The 16,264-nt window shown below is 40.9% G+C and overlaps 1 protein-coding gene across 1 annotated transcript in view; it reads right to left on the reverse strand.

The window, feature by feature from the left end:
- The window catches only part of b3glcta (beta 3-glucosyltransferase a), a 51,277-nt gene extending 35,025 nt beyond the window's left edge, over positions 1 to 16,252 (reverse strand). Inside the window, exons 1-2 of the mRNA XM_020087958.2 lie at positions 15,999 to 16,252; positions 8,659 to 8,702 (exon numbers count right to left, since the gene is read on the reverse strand). Of these exons, the coding sequence (XP_019943517.2) occupies positions 8,659 to 8,702; positions 15,999 to 16,065 (111 nt within the window). The 5' untranslated portion in view covers positions 16,066 to 16,252. The remainder of the gene's footprint in view (positions 1 to 8,658; positions 8,703 to 15,998) is intronic.
- Positions 16,253 to 16,264: the final 12 nt, after the last annotated feature.

Genomic DNA, 16,264 nt, shown 5'->3' on the forward strand with positions numbered 1-16,264 from the left:
TTTTATCAAATTCTTGATTAATAGGAAGAAATAATTTAAATTGAGGCTCAATATTTTTTGGTTTTATTAGCAAAAAGACAACACAAATACTGTAAAATAAAAGTTTTCATATCGGCAAACACAAACTAAGACACTAGTATCGACCAACTGATAAATCTGTCCGGCTCTAATTAGGAAGCTGTGACTGATGAGTGTCAGGTACAAAGTTTTTCACTGCACGTCCTCCAGCACAACACAACTCACAGGCCGAGAGGAAACAGTAAATCACTACATCGTCACTGCCAAACAAAATAAATCAAGAACTCAAGAGTGATAAATGAAGTGAAAAGAGAAACGTTACCAATTATACTGATTGTGAGTGTGTGTGTGTTCACTACATGGCATTATATGGCCCTGAAGAAGACCTAATGACTGATGACATGGTGTTAAAGAGGCTTTAATCAGATATCTCTCAATCTATGCAAACTGTAGAAACTCCTCCTCTGTTCCACATCGATTTGTAACGTTCCATGTGTTTGAGGAGTTGTTTTCTAATGAGCTGCTGTAATGGGAAACATGCAGCCTCCTCATTCACACCATTATTTCAGATCCAAAGAGGTTCCCACGTGACTTTGTCTGGAAAAAATAAGCTGAACCTGGTTCCAGCTTTTCCACATCGTACAGGGAGAAATCGCTTTGGCCAATCTCATAAATGCAAGTGCACATTCTTTGTGTTACCCATTACTGGCTCTGTAAAGTCCTCTTATAACTACTCATGGATTCATTTCCAACCTTGACCTCTTGGTCCTTAGGTTTGGTCTGCACACCTGTTTACACTATAATCGTGTTTTTCAAAATCACCGTCCTTTTACCACTGATGTTTTACAAGAAAGATCTTAAATCAACCTCCAATGTGCCTCAGATGAGATTTGAATGTCTTGAATTTTGCTTGTTATCACTGGAGGTTCTCCTCGAAACAACCATGAGGGATAAAAGTGGTCTAGGGATTCAGAGTAGTTATACCTCCAACAAGGAAGTTCTGTTTTCACCTGTCTGTTGGTTGGTTGCCAAGAGAAAAGCCATTACATTGTGGTGTCGATCCAGACAAAGAGGCAGATCCAGGAATTTATCCTTTTCTTTAACATTGTAAGATTGGGTGGTTTTTTTGACATCTTCACTTATTTCCTGGCAATTCATGGCTCTTGGTGAAAGAATCCGTATTACTCAGAATTGGTTTCTGTGGTTTCATAGGGTTTCATCAGCCACTGTAAAGTAAGAAATGGGGATTAAAACCTGGAACTATGTGTAGCTGAGATAATGTGGATTCAATAGGAAATCAACACTTGATGGATTTGGTTTGTGATTTAAGCGGGTGGTTTGGTGTTTGTTGACCTTGGCTGGTTGGGTTTATTGCATTCAGATGTTTTATTCATATATGTTTATAAAATAAAATGTCAGATTAAATCCTTGACTTATTGCCTTTATTAACCTTGCTGTAGCAGCTTATTTTTAGCTTAGGTTATTTCTTCAGATGGATATTTCCATTTGAATTGCCGGTTTATGATCCAAATGTAAAAACATGATGCAAAAAGGTGAATTTACCTCACATTTTTATTATCAAATATTTAAGTTTTGGGCCTTTAACAAGACACCTCATTGTAAATCCTGCTCATTGGTTGATATTTCATAAAATCCCCACAGCTGAGTGACACGAGGATAGCAAATCTTTTTCTGGTGGCATAAATTATCTTATATTCTGCGGCAGAGTGAACCCAGGGGTCAGGTCTGGCATAATTTTCACCATTACTGAGAGATAAATCACTCTCAGCTCACACTTGGCCTTCTCCGTGCACAGGTAACGCTCTCCTTTATCCTATCTGACAGTAGGCTGTCAGCCATTTGCAGCAGGAATCAGACACACATAGGTGTTAAAAAGGAATTGCCATGAGTCTACATTGCCCATCCGAAGGGTTTAGATTTACCATTGCTTGCGCACGTTTGATCTGAGGCAGCACTGCACTGATGCAGACAGACAGAAAAATTGTGCCTCATGTAGCTTAACCTCGGAACGGCAGCAGCACTATGGTGGAGGCGTTCTCAGGTTATGTGGACATGCATGAACTCCTCGAGAATCATCCTCAAACTACTTAATGTGAACGTTATGTAGTCAAGGACACCAGCAAAGACAACCCTTTGATCCCTGCCTTTGATTTGGAAGCTCTTCGCATATATACATGGCGCCCTGCTTCATCTCTCAGTCCCAGAGGGGAGAGACGCTCCACTGATGTGAGTGACCCGTCAGGTCATATTAGCTTTCTGTTCACTGATGGCAGGAATTCAAGGTTGCAAGGTTTTGAATTTTGACGTGTTGGATGAAAATGTGTGATGTTTATAGAAACCCGCTGTCAAGATGGACTTGAAGCACCTTAAATACATGAAGGGTTAAACACTTGAATGACCTGAGTTGTGTATTGGAAATGTGTCTTTTGTGCATGTATAATTGCATGAGCAGACGTGTCTGTGGAGGACTGACCTAATTGTTTATCTAAAAGGGCAACTTTAGGGTTTACGATTATTGCTTAGAGACTTTAATTTTATGGCCTCGAGGAACCACAACTTTATGGCAACTCTTGATATCTCTGGTTGGATCTCACATCTGGGGTCTCACTCCAGGGGTCGTCCACAAACATGTAAAGACGTAAAGACAAGATGTCTCCTCCACTGAGTGAAACAACAGGAGGGCAGCTTTCTGTGTACATGAGCAGACTTTTCTTTTCAGGTTTGACTTTTTCCCTCATTTGGTTGACAACTTAGAATTGGGTGGAAAGAACTGATGATTATCATCTATAGCAAAGGCATTAAGACGATTAAACTGACAGGTAACTGGTAACCTGTTCCAATTGATGCAAAAAAAACTGTTGATGTGCTCAACAGTCACGTAAGAAAACCCCATTTACATTTAGTTTGAAAATATTATGAGCCCAATAATTCAGGGTTTGTTTGTCAGCAGGATGATACAAAAACTACGAGCCCATAAAATTTTGGCATGGAACCAGACAAAAGGGGCAGATCCAGAAATTATTTTTATCACATTACGAATAAGGGTGTCTGACATTTTCAGTCATTTCCCAGGGAATAATTCATGGACTTTTAATGAAATATTTTTTTAAATAAATCAGGCACATATATAAATATATAGATATATACAGGAACTAATATTTATGAGTTTGTGCATTTTGGTGCGGCTGGATTTATTTAGAATTTTGAATTGAGTACTGGGTCTTGGCAGAGGTACAGTATGTGCTCTACTGAGTGCCACTCTATGGTTGAGAGAAACTATTGTTTTCATTATTAATTAACCTGCCAAGTATGACGCAATCGTCTGATTAACTATTTAGTCTATGAAAGGTCAGTCAAATTTCAAAAATTCATCACAACTTTGCAGGGACCAAGGGGACATCTTTAAACGCCCTGCACCAAAGAAAAGCAGTAAATCCTCACGTTTGAGATGCTGGGACCAGAAGTTCTTATTTACTGGCTTGAAAAATGACTCAAACTCATCAAAATAGATGTGGATTGCTTCTGTGACAGTCAACCGATCAAATAATTGCGTCAGCTGAAGAAAAGACCAACAATGATTTTTATCTGACTAGCACACAAGATGTATGTCTTCAGAAGGACTGATGGAGAGAGGAAGTAGTGCATTGTTGGTCGTTTCACAGGATTTTTTTAATGAGAAAAATATAGAAAATTGCCAGTTTAACACTTTCAACAGTTTAAATAAGAAAACAGTTGGAGTGAAGAGCTAGCACAGAGGTAGTGATCACTTGAAGTGGATTCATTCTGCACGTCATGTAAAACAGACCAGTTTAAAGCACAGGAATATACGTATATGATACATGCAGAGTATATAAGCATCTAATTAGGGTCATATAACGAGATATGAACTAGTGGCCTATGATTCCACTGCTTCAGTGCTGAGTCGTATCCATAGCAACGACCATCATCCTGTACCCATTGAAATAAGTAGCTGAAGAGAGGCACCATGACCCGCCTCAATCTTTAAAGACACACACACGATTTGAATAAGAACACGAGTCTCAGTTTCATTAAAAATCAAGAATAAAGGCGAGAATGAGAGACCAATGTCACTGCATTTAAATTTCACATTTGCAAGAGGATATAATTAGCTGGGTAAATTAACTCCTGCAAGCGAGGATCTTGATTTCCTGAGCTTCTGTTAGTAAGTATGAATTTAGTAAGGTGCATTCTTTCCTCATCGGATACATGACTAAACTTAACTGACGGATGCAGCCTCTATTTTGCATTGTGTGTTTCTTTTCATTTCTTTAAACAAATACACTAATTTATTGCCTCTTAGGTATGAATGGAGTTTCCACCTCTCATTTTCCTCTTGTCCACTTCTTTCAGCATCAGTCTCACTCTACTCTGTTCTTCTCCACAGCTGATAACTTTACCAGCTTCTCTCGCTCAGTGAAACAGTTCAACAGGGACGTTCTCACTTAGTTCCACTGTACGCAGCTTTGTTTTTATAAGCACAGGAAAAAAAAATGTTGCCAACAGAGGCAACCGGGCCGCACAAAGTTGTTGACAGGGGTCCAAATCTGGTTGCCTGGAGCAACATGGCAAACGTTACAGTCTGGCCCCCGCTGTGCGAGTTATTCAGGGTCACACTGAGCTCCCTCCACTCTGCATGAGATGGCTGATAGATGTTGACCAGATTTCAGCCATGAAAGTCTGAAAGGGGGAGATTGGTCATAGAGGAAAAGATTATTCGAGCTGAATAAGCCTCGACTTTCTGGATAATATCTCAGTGTTCTGAATTTTGTATGAGCAGGATGCTGGGTGACAGTGTGTAAATGGGGTTTGCATGAGCCAGATGAGACAGTTACAAAAGGACTGAAGCCAGAACTTGTTGATTTTTGATGAGATGACAATATAATACAATCCTTGCAGCAGCACGTTAAAATTTCAAATGCTCATTTTTGCAGCGTGAGCACAGTTTTTCTATATAGTTTAAATTTGTGGTTTCTTTTTATTTAGTGATTTATAATAACATTCATGGTTAAACTATAAAATATCAAGAATCAATTATATTTCTTTGTCATGAGGGTTTGAAAGCAAAATCTTGTGAATAACTGCCCAATTGTTTAGTATATATTGGCCAATTTATTGGTATTGGCAATATTTCACTCACAAATATATTAGTGTCAGCCTCCAAAAATCCATATCGATCAGACTCTAAGACCGACAGAGTTCTACATTTGCATTCCACAATATGCTGATATTTCATTCTAATCTGTATTCTCTAATTTTTGACTTCATTTGTTCAAAACACTTGTTTCTATATATATATGGCAGGTCCAGCTGTAAAGTGCGTTTGCAGACATTAGAAGTCACCGGTAAGGTTTTCCACTGTTTTTGTGCATCAGTGCTGCACAGTGGAGGAGCACAGCCACTTGTTTCATATGGGGATTTTCTTTTTTGCCCAGATGCTCACTTTTATCTGAAAGCTTTTCTTGATCTCCCAGACCTCGTCTTGAATTTCACAGATCCACTTAACTACAATTTCTTCATGACATATTGAACAAAGGCAACTTCAATCTGTAAGTGGTTTGATAATTCTGACAGCTGCGCCTGGCAAGCTGTTGGTAATCACACTTTCTGTCCATCTGCAGAACGCTCAAACAACTGAACATTGGCAGAATTCATTCAAGTTTGTAATCTCAGAGAAAGAATCACACTTCTCCTCTCAAGTTTGATTTTGTTACAGCGTCTGCCAGAGGGCACAGATTCTGGAGAATAAACACAGCTCTTTCTGCTTGTAGTGAAATCCACCCTCGGCCGCACAGACAAATGCAAACACAAATCTTTGCGAAGAAAAAAGGTGTTTTGCAGTGAGCATAAAAACCTAGAAATAACGGAGAAGATGTTTTTATCCAATCAGACACGAGGAGGTGAATTGATTGGGTTGTTAAGGAAGACAGCAGCTTTTTTTCCTTCATGATTGGTCATTATGTCAACAAGTGAACAGCAGTTCAGACTGAGTGCAGTGCACAAAGAGGTGAAGATTTATACACATATACATATATACGAGGACAAAGGAACTCGATGCTGTAGGTAGCTGGTCATGGTCTTTCAGAAGACTGGAATAGTAGCGTGTTGGTAACACCAACATTCAAAAGTTCAAGTTATTCGTGGGCTGCGCAGAATTCTTCCAAGCACTCAGTGAATAATTCCTCGCACTGTGAACTGCACGCATACATCCCCTCACTGTGCAGAGTCCTCTGGGTGCGTAAGATCAAGGCTCTTCTGCTTACATTAGCAAACTTGTACTACACTTGTTGTTTAAGCTGTTTATCAAGCCCGGGAGCAGCAGATTATCTCGCTACCTATGCTCGCCCCTCGTCAACATCTCCAAGTCATTCCAAGTTCAAACTGATGCCAGTCTTCAGAGGCTTCAGGCGCTCTTCAAAGCCAGGAGGTAAATCTGCCGATCCATATGCAAACCACAGGCTGTGTTCAAAGACAACTACTGAGAACAAGTCCGTGATGTTTACAGCTGCTGCCACGTTATGCTTTACAAATCATAAGCCTCTTAGTTAAGTTATATGCAATAAAAGCAGAGGATGCAGCTTTTCAAATATTTCCCTCCAGGGCAAGGGAGCAAGCACGAAGCCGTAGTGATGCCCAATCACAGTGAAATGTATGAATGAGTTGTCGTCAGTTTAACTGTTTTTCCACACACACACACACACACACGCACACGCACACAGTTTCTTACAGAAAAGCCAGGCAGCGTTTTGAAGCTGCAAAAAACACATAAAAGGTTCTAAAATAATTGTGGCGAGACCGACTTAATTTGAATTTTTTAATAATCCACTCTTGACTAAAAGATATGAAATACTGACTGAACAATATAACAATCACATTTTAAGACAGGTAACTGGTATGTTGTAGATAAAACCATAACTAAATATCATGTCTAACATGAAATGAAAGCATTTGTAACTGTGGCATCAAAAAATATTTCATTGACAACAACTCTGCATAGCTGAGATCAGTCGTGTTCGAAGGGTTAAAGATCAGAGTTAAGGCTGTTGTGCAATTAGAAACATGAACCTGAGAGGCATACAGTAAATCTGTATATAAATATATATATATATATAGTTTGTCCACCTCAAACACACATTATCTGGAAGCTTAGATATACATTGGTTTGTATATGAGCTTATAAATATTCCAACCTTTTTAAGCCACAGTTTTAAGCCACACTGACAAAGTTCCCACAGCCTGAAACTTTGTTAGAAAGTTAATAACCCTCCATTGAAAGAGCAGAAATTAATTACTTTATCAAGTCACTGGTTTATTTTAGAAATTATAAATCACGTGTGTTTACTTTAGAGTGCACTCATTTATAAGCCTGTGTTTGTAATAGTGTGTATGTGCCAGGCCTCTCGCCTCCTGATATAAATTCCTAGACTTTCCGTAACTAAACTGGAGCACTGACCCAGAAATGTGTATTCCTTTCTAATTTGTTCATGTTGTTCTTCAGTTTAGGAGATCTGAAAAAATAAAAGGGGGGGGGGGGGGGTCATTGTTTCTACTTTTACAAGAAGGTTGTCGACAAATATTACTGAAAACAACATGACTGATATAAAGTGTAAAACTACTCAGGCTGAGAAACATCCTCCCATCACTGTCCCGCATGACGACATCTGAAGCTTCCAACAGACACTTCTATGTATTATAACAGTTTAGACACACTGAACTCCATAAACCAGTTCCTCATGGCTTTTTTTCCAGCACATTAGACTTTTATTCATGATTACGCTTCCTCTGTTCAGAAAATACTCCTTTTTTTTCTCCGCTCCCCTAATGGGTTTCTCCTCCGGAATGGATGCCATTTGAATCTCTGCTTTATCATTATGACAGGCAACTGTCTTTTATCATTCTTCTTTGTCTCCAGCTTCGACTGAGGATCCTTCTGAAGGCACATCGATAATGCATCACAATTAACTGAAGAAAACAGCTCCATTTAAAACCTATTTTAAGTTAGGAGCATGTGCTTCTCACATTTTCAATCTAAGTGAAGACCTGTTGTTTAAGGATGTTTTTTCTTAAATCCGAATTCACAGAATGTTTTGTTGATGACATTTTCTACCAAACGTCCTATAAAAAATCTGAGTCAAATTAAAAAGCAACAAAGCAAAACGGGAAACTTCTCTCTGTAGGAAAAGAATCAGCTGACATCAGTAAAAAGCAAGACAGTAATTTCCCATTTCTGTGATGCTAAGCACCTCTGCCAGGAGGCTTACTGTCAACATCTCCTCACACCAATAAGAAGTGGAGCAACTCAACATGTTAATTATTTATCAAGCAGCAACTGCAGACTTATAAAAATGCAACAGCGGGAAATTGTCTCGCACTTTCTGAGAAGAGAAAATGGATTTGTGTGGCAGAGCAAATTAAACGTCTGATCTGGTGGCTGATAATCGATCAAAATAAGAAAACACGGGGGTTTTACTTGAGTTGGTCAGGTAATTAGGGCTTTGATACGGGTAACAGGAAGTGAATGATTAACATTAATTATCAAGGGATGAGCAGCAGCACAAGGCTTGAGACTAATTTGCACAGAGGAAACGAAGAATCACTTACCTGTGAGGCTTTTCCCGAGCTGCCAGCCGTCAAGTTGAAATGAACTGGAAGAACGGACAAAGAACAGAAACAGAAATTAATCATTTTAACTCAAACCATAAACTCTCCTTTTTACCTGAGGCTGGGTGACCTCCATAACTGCAAAGCTGCCGTAAAAACAACCTGATTTATCTTAGAATTTATTTCAAAATATGAAAAAAATAATAACTCAGAGGTAAATTCCTTCGTGCTGAGTGTAAGTTAGATCTCTGAGAGCAGAGTTTGTAATTAGAGCACTGAGAGGGTCTATTTAATCGCATTGCCATCGATCCTGAGACAAGAAAATCTGCACCGAAAGATTCCCAGGATTTGAAATCAATACATCCAAAACAGCAGCGTCCCTGAGAATGAATTTTCACAGAGGTTTCTATTGAATCAGGCTGCCCACACTGCTGCATCAGTCAGCTTTAAAACGGACTCTAATTACGTGACACAACCGAGAAAGAGTTAAATTTCCTCTCCTGTCTTGCTGTTGCGGCCATTAAAACCTGAAAGCAGCAGGTTTGTTTTCTAGCAAGATGAAACTGCTGCCGTAGAGCAATATCTAATAAACAAGTAACACCCAAAACATGCCAGATAGTTGTGTTTATATACTGTATTTCACAAGATGGATACAACCTCTGTGATTTTGCTTTCATGGATCAATGTGAAGAAATTTGGTCAGAGATTAACTCCATCTATTACGAGGGAAGCCTCCTCTTAAATTATTCAAGTTAAGTTCAAAACACAGCTGTGTGTAACGCCTGGAGTAAAGCCACCAGTTCAGTGCTGAGTAATGAACCTAATTATTTCAGTCATGAAAGCACCAGAAAACAACAATGGATGCGAGCGCAGTTTTCACAACAGTCCAACTCTTCCAGCCAAGCCTGAGAAACATTGTTTTCCCACGTTCCTCACAAAGAGAGAGCGTCTTTAAAAGAGCAGAAAAACACCCACATGAAAAGGCAGTGATTACACCTCAGGTCTTTAACTTCACTCAACGATGCACAGACTTTTCAAAAGGGAGAAAGATCACATTTTTTTATTTTCTGTGCTGCATAAACGTCTTTTTTGTTTGTTGCTGCGAGCCGACACACTTCACTGCAGTTTACAGTTAGAGTGCTTTTGTGATTAGGATTTCACAGAGTGTGCCTCCAATAAGAGAGAGTAATACAGTATGGGGAGGAAACACGAAGAGCCTGCAGCTGATTCTTCAGACTCAACGAGTGCCCTTTGTAATAATAAAACATAGAACAACATTTCTGCAACAATAGGTAATATAATAAACACTAAAATATTATTCATATGAAAAATCTTGTTGTTACTGATAATTGAAGGACCTGTCATGTTAAGAGTCTGATCCATATGAGGGTTTGTGGACGGTATCACGATCAATTTATATATATAAAAATATATTTGGCAATGATTCTTCATGTTATCAAACCTTTCTGAGAATGACATGTAATTGAGGCTTGATTCTTTATAGAAATCTCATAAAGAACCAAATATGAAAATGCAGTGTGAATTCTAAACCTTTCTGTGTGGAGTTGGCTGCTTGGTCGGTCGGTGGTGATGCTCGTTGCAGCTTTTCTTTCTGAAACTGTAAAAATTTAAGATATTCAAAGTTCAGTGAAGCTCCAGCCTGAACTGGTGAATCAGCTGTCGTTGTCCTGATCAACAATGTCACCAACATTGATGAGCCCCAGCCACCACTGCTGCTCCAGAGCTCTGGTCCCTTGTTTATTCAAAGTAAAAGAAAATTTAACAGATCTCTCGTCCAAATTGCCCCTAGTTCTGCTTTACACTTCCATGGGCCCTCATCAACACATCTGGCACTTGTGAAGGTGATAAGATGATCGGTTCTTGAAGCGAAGCCACATACAGACAGAAAGTTCTGGAATTATTAGGTAGATTAAAAAGTTCTATTCTTTTATGGGTCGTAGTTTTCATACCAGCAAACATATAAAAACACAGACACTGAGTCTATGAAAAGCTCTTATCATATAAATCAGTTGGCCTTTGTCAGGCAAAACCTTTATAACTGAGTAAGTGGACCTTGACCAGAACCAAAACTACCTTTAAAAGAAAAATCTATTACATATTTTTAATGGCAGTTGGTGGCACTGATTTATAAACTGTCTCATTAAACTAACTCTCAGCCAACTGTCGTCCAGAACATATGGCTCCTAAAGAGAATAAAAACCTGTACTTGCTGATAAAAGAGCAAATAAAGACACTTAATTGTACAATGAGGGAAATATAACATTAATTTGCATTGATACTGCCAACTTCAGGCAGGAACCAAATAATCCAGCTGAACCAAATTATTATGTGGTCTATTATCCAGTGTCCTTGAATCCTAATGGCCACGTAAAGTTCACATACATAAAGTCCGATCCAGCAAATCATGACCTCTGTGGAGCGAGCAGAGCGACCACGCCGTTATCCAGCATCCAGAGTTTTATGTCAGCATTAAAAATGCAACATTTGGCACGAAATGAAGCTTCCTACAGGAATACGTTCAAGTTCACAACACATTCTGCTACGTTTTCATGGCTCGCCCCAGAGAGGGAGAGGCGTGGGGAGGGGTGGTGCCGGGGACTCTTCACATAATGCCACGAGCGCTGACGGGATCAGCTCCATCGCAGCGCATTGCCTCCTCAACCTGCATAATCAAGTCTGTTTCCCGAGCAGGTTGTTAATCAAGTGGCAGCGACGGGAACTTGCTCGCTTTGATTTGTCTGGAAGTCCGTCTCCATGATGAAACCTCTGATTTGGCTGAACCCTTTTCAACAAGCTACTCAATACACATAAAACCAGATGTCCCATGCAATTAGATGAGGAAAAGACAAGCTGAGGGAATCAGGTGGGTATGAGCGCATCGGTTGTATGTTTGAATGCAAATGTCCGTGTGGCAGCCTCCAGAGTTTCTGCAGACTTTTCACGACGAGTAAGAGAGGGGGTTGATGATGCTTCTAACACACGACAGACGCGAAAACAGAAAAACAAACAAACTAATATATCGGGTGAAAAGCAGTGCCACACACGTTGAGGTGACAGACGAAGAGAGTTTGTTCTAATGAGAGCTGACACTGACCGGTGTTAATGAGCCGTAAAAAAACTCACTCTGCAGCGGAATTAATACGTTACTACCTGTATCTGCCTCTGCCTGCAGCATCCCCCCTCACCTGTTTCCTGCAGATTACATGTTGCTGTTGTGAAAGCGCCTGAGCATAGAATCTCCCGCTGCATTGTGCATGTGCGAAAGGCAAACTGCAAAGACCCAATTCTCCTGAGATCCTCCTCAGGAAATGTCTGAAAACAGCTTCAGTGCATTTCTGCAGAAACTAGAGAATCTGACAACAATGAAATTATGTATATCAGGTAGATACTGAAATATATGTCACAAAATGACAGCTGTTCTTCTTTCTAAATAACTTCTTTATAGAATCTCGCAGAGGGAGTAGGCAAAATGGAGAGACTACATTAAAGCAGTTTGAAGTAACAAAACCACATTATCAAAGACAGCTATGCAGGTGCATTATATCGACTTGAATGCTAATTAGCAGGCAGTGTGAGATTTAAAAGAGCTCTGATAATTACCACGTCTATGTAGAATATTAAAGGCAAAACAAGACAACTGAAGGCTTCCAGAGAGGCTGAAAAGCGATAAGGTCAAACTAGTTCTGCACCGCTCCTGAAAAACACGATTTATTTAATCTGGCAAAGACAATAAAACACAAAATTGTGTGATCGCTGCTCAACGATGATATTCGTGGCCTGGACTGCCATCCAGAAAACACTTCTGAGACCACATCCCCCAAGCTGAGGGCTTTTCAACCTGGATCCAGCTCTTAACAAACCCCCTTCAAAAAACCTGTGACAGCCGCTCCCAGCACTCGAGTACTGTGCAACTAAATGGCATAGAGTGGCTGGTGAAGTCAGAGAGACATGCGGCAAATCCAAACCCCAGATGAAAGGTAAGTGAATATTCTACTGAAAATCCACAGGCGGCACACACCCAGTACTGACTGATGATAGGTGTGTGAAGAGCCCAGTATGGCTAGGGATTATGTTCATATGGGATTATTATGCACTTTATGATTAACATCCAATGCCAGTGTCAAGGCTGGAAGCACCTTGTCCTGCATGTAGCAGGCAGAGAGGATAGTGTGGAGGTCAGTATGGTCGTTAATTACAACCATAGACTGCATAAAAATGGAAGTAGAAGTACACCTGTATTCTCTCCAATAACCAGCAGAGGCAGTAAGTCTGTTTGTATTTAAGTCTTTGAGAAAATAACTGTACTTCTACACTTTATGAAAATCAAAAGACTCTTCCTCGCGTTTATGGTCTAAATCCTTGGTTTCAGGTTCTCTTCAGCAGCTTTATGCTTTGGGGCTTTTGATTGGCAGCTCGTACGGTCCAATGGGTGCAGGTCACACCTCAAGCGCTCGGTCAGGCTCTACCCCTCCACTCCTCCAAATATGGCTAATTTTGCGCTCAAAAAAATCCAGATGGTGCTGGATGATTCCAAACTCAAGACAAACGGCAGCTTGAGTATTTGCAACCAGGGACAAACGTTTTGCAGCTTTATTCCAACCACATATCAATGGAATTTCTTTACCGAGAAAGACTCTTCAAAAACACAGACATTGGATGAAAACACACATTGACACTGTTCTGAGGTTCTGCAGAGTTGTTCTATTTGAATGATTTTGTCAGGCGACAGGGTTCAATTCCCGTGAAAATGTGACAGCTCAGACTGGGACCGATCTGGAAACTTATCAAGCGCTCCAGTTCTTTCTGTTATGACCCCTCTCAGTTTTATTCTTCTCTGTGTGTTCAAAGAATAGAGTCGTACAGCTCAGCGATAAAACATTTTGAACATTAAAAAAAAAAGAAAAACTACACCCCTTTTAATAAGGGACAAAAATATTACACTGCTATTATGATAAAAGTAGTTTCTCAAAGGACTGGCACAGATGGCACAGTTTCTGCTGCACGTACAGTTGTAATAATGCACCTGATGTGTACTTTTGAAAGCTGCTCTGCAAACTGTTAGTTATGCATGAGGCTCAGGCTTCATATGGCATTGTGTCACATTAAATCTAAACTTTGTATTCCCTATCAAGCACTGCTAGCAGCCATTTACATCCCATACCAGCAACTCCTAACATAGCTTGAGTGTCTAGCTGGAGCTCCCTCTCGATACCAACATGTTTTTTAACTTACAATGCACTTGGTCTGTGCAGCATCCTGTCGATATTAGATTAATTTACACCGCTAAAGCTGTAATATAATCTGAAATGGAAAAATCCTAAATTACAATATCTGTATTATAGCTCACGTACGTAAACAAACGGTCACTGCGGTGGCCAGATTGTATACGACAAATTCCAAATGCAATATTTTTTATATTATAAAATAAATGAGCAGACTGTTTTCAGACAAACTAAATTTGTGAACCTATTCCACATATCCACCTTCAAAAGTAGACCTGAGCTTCCACATGTGGCCCCATTGAAATGCAGCCTGTGTGGATGGGAGCGCTGTAGCCTCAAACCTGGGAGGTGCTGCCCCTCATCCCAACTGTGCCACAGTGAGTGCACACCGCTCCAGTGCACATCAGAAATGACAGTCCGCTGAATCCTCATGAACGACATCATTGAAAACCAGCAGAGGTGGCAGCCTAATGTCACAAAACTGGACACTCTCCATACCTCGGCGGAGCCTTGATGTTAGGGTGCATGAATATTACATACAGGCGGAGCAGACAAGAAGCCTTGTCAGAGTCTGATGCCCGACTAAACGTGCTTGACTTGGTGCCAAACACACAAACACAGCGTCGGCTTGTGCACATAAAACATGGTGGATTGCAGCAGTGACCGTGGCTCCTCGTACTGCTCGGACTACACTCTAGTTTCTATTTTCACAAATGAAACACATTTGAAACACCATTCATCCGTTATGCTTAAAGGCAACGTTTCACCCATGTCTAGCAATTAAAGACAGAATAAAAAGAGACATGCTGCAGTTTTTTTTAAAGCAATCAGGAATTAACAGTGACAGGTGAATGATACTGAAAATGTTGAAAGTTAAAGATAAGAAAAGATTCACATTCAGGAGCATGAATGCTAGAAAATTAATTAGAGGAGGTTAAGAAATGATTATCCTTGGTTAATTCCACTTAAATTATTCTGTAGACGTTTCTTGCAGCATTGATATTTCCTGACAGATATTACACTTGCAGGCAGTACTGACATTTCTGCAGAGCCTCACGTTTCTTTTCTGAATATATATTGCACTACACTGTGACAATTTTCAGCCCTAACAAAGCAGGCAGACTCCTGCACTCAGCATTTATCTCATTCTGTTCAGGTGGGCATCCATGTGGTACAATGGGTCAATGCTAGATTGGTCACTCAGTGCAATTTCCTGCACAGCTGCAGCCACGCACTGCGCGCTGCACCCCACAGAATGGATAGGACACAGCACTGACTGTATTCTGTTTGCAGGAACACATCCATGGACATACAGTGTGCAAGTGTTTTTGCTTAATTCTGACCGATGAATCTCTGCATGCAAGGATGGGTGGTTTCAACATGCTGGAATTAAATGCACCTGAACAATTTGACATGTTAAGTCACTTTTAGTCAAAGTTTGCAACGTAAAAATCGAATTTATCCACAAATCTAAGTGCAAATTTCTATTAAAAGTGCATTAACACTCTTTCACATGACTGCTGAGACTCTGGGTTTGTCCTCTCACCCCAATGGCAGCAAAAGGAGGATTTAACCCCTTATGGATCACATAAGTTTGTGCAGCCTGACAGAGAGGACCGACACTCGGTGGAGGAGCTTTAAAGGAGCTGCAGCCCGAGGCGCATTCATCCTCGGGGCTTTGACTTGACTCCCACCGGCGCAGCGTCGATGTGTCAGGAAACAGCAGCAGCTGCTTTGACGCGAGTGGAGGGAGAGAGAGAGAAAACATTTTGCAGAGAAACCGCCTCCATTGCAAAGAGCTGGGTCTTTCCCACGCGTCCATGCGATTAAATCCTGTGCGTAAAACTTCCAGAGGTTTGTCGACATTAAGCCACATGGTTTGCACCGACCACCTCTCAACTCCTCAGGAAGTTGAGGCGGATCATGGCTCCTCACTTCTTCTTCCTTCTCTCCCTCTCTCTCGCAGCTCGTCTCTCTGTTTTTGGAGAAAAACAAAGGAATCTGCGCGTCTCGGCAAACACACACACCGACAGGGCGAAGTGTTTAACCGCTCCGAGGCTCCCGACGCGAGGATTAGAAAGTAAAGTGAGCACTTACAGGCGGAGAGGAGGACCAGACAGCCCGCTGCCACTTTGGAGCCGCTCCGAGGTTTGTTCCACAGCATCCTGGGAGAGTCCTGTCCGCGCTGGAGGAGCAAGATCCCGGCGCATGAGCTTTCTGACAGGGCAACAATAAAAACACACAGCAGCAGCACCGGGGCTTTTCCTCCTCACAGTTTCACAGGGAGTGTGTTTGTGCTGTGGAAGGAGGCATCCCCACTTTCTGTGCGAGGCGCAGGAACGCGCTCTGCTGGCGGGATGAGT

The sequence above is a fragment of the Paralichthys olivaceus genome, chromosome 11 (genome assembly GCF_024713975.1).
Source record: "Paralichthys olivaceus isolate ysfri-2021 chromosome 11, ASM2471397v2, whole genome shotgun sequence".
Lineage (NCBI taxonomy): Eukaryota > Metazoa > Chordata > Actinopteri > Pleuronectiformes > Paralichthyidae > Paralichthys > Paralichthys olivaceus.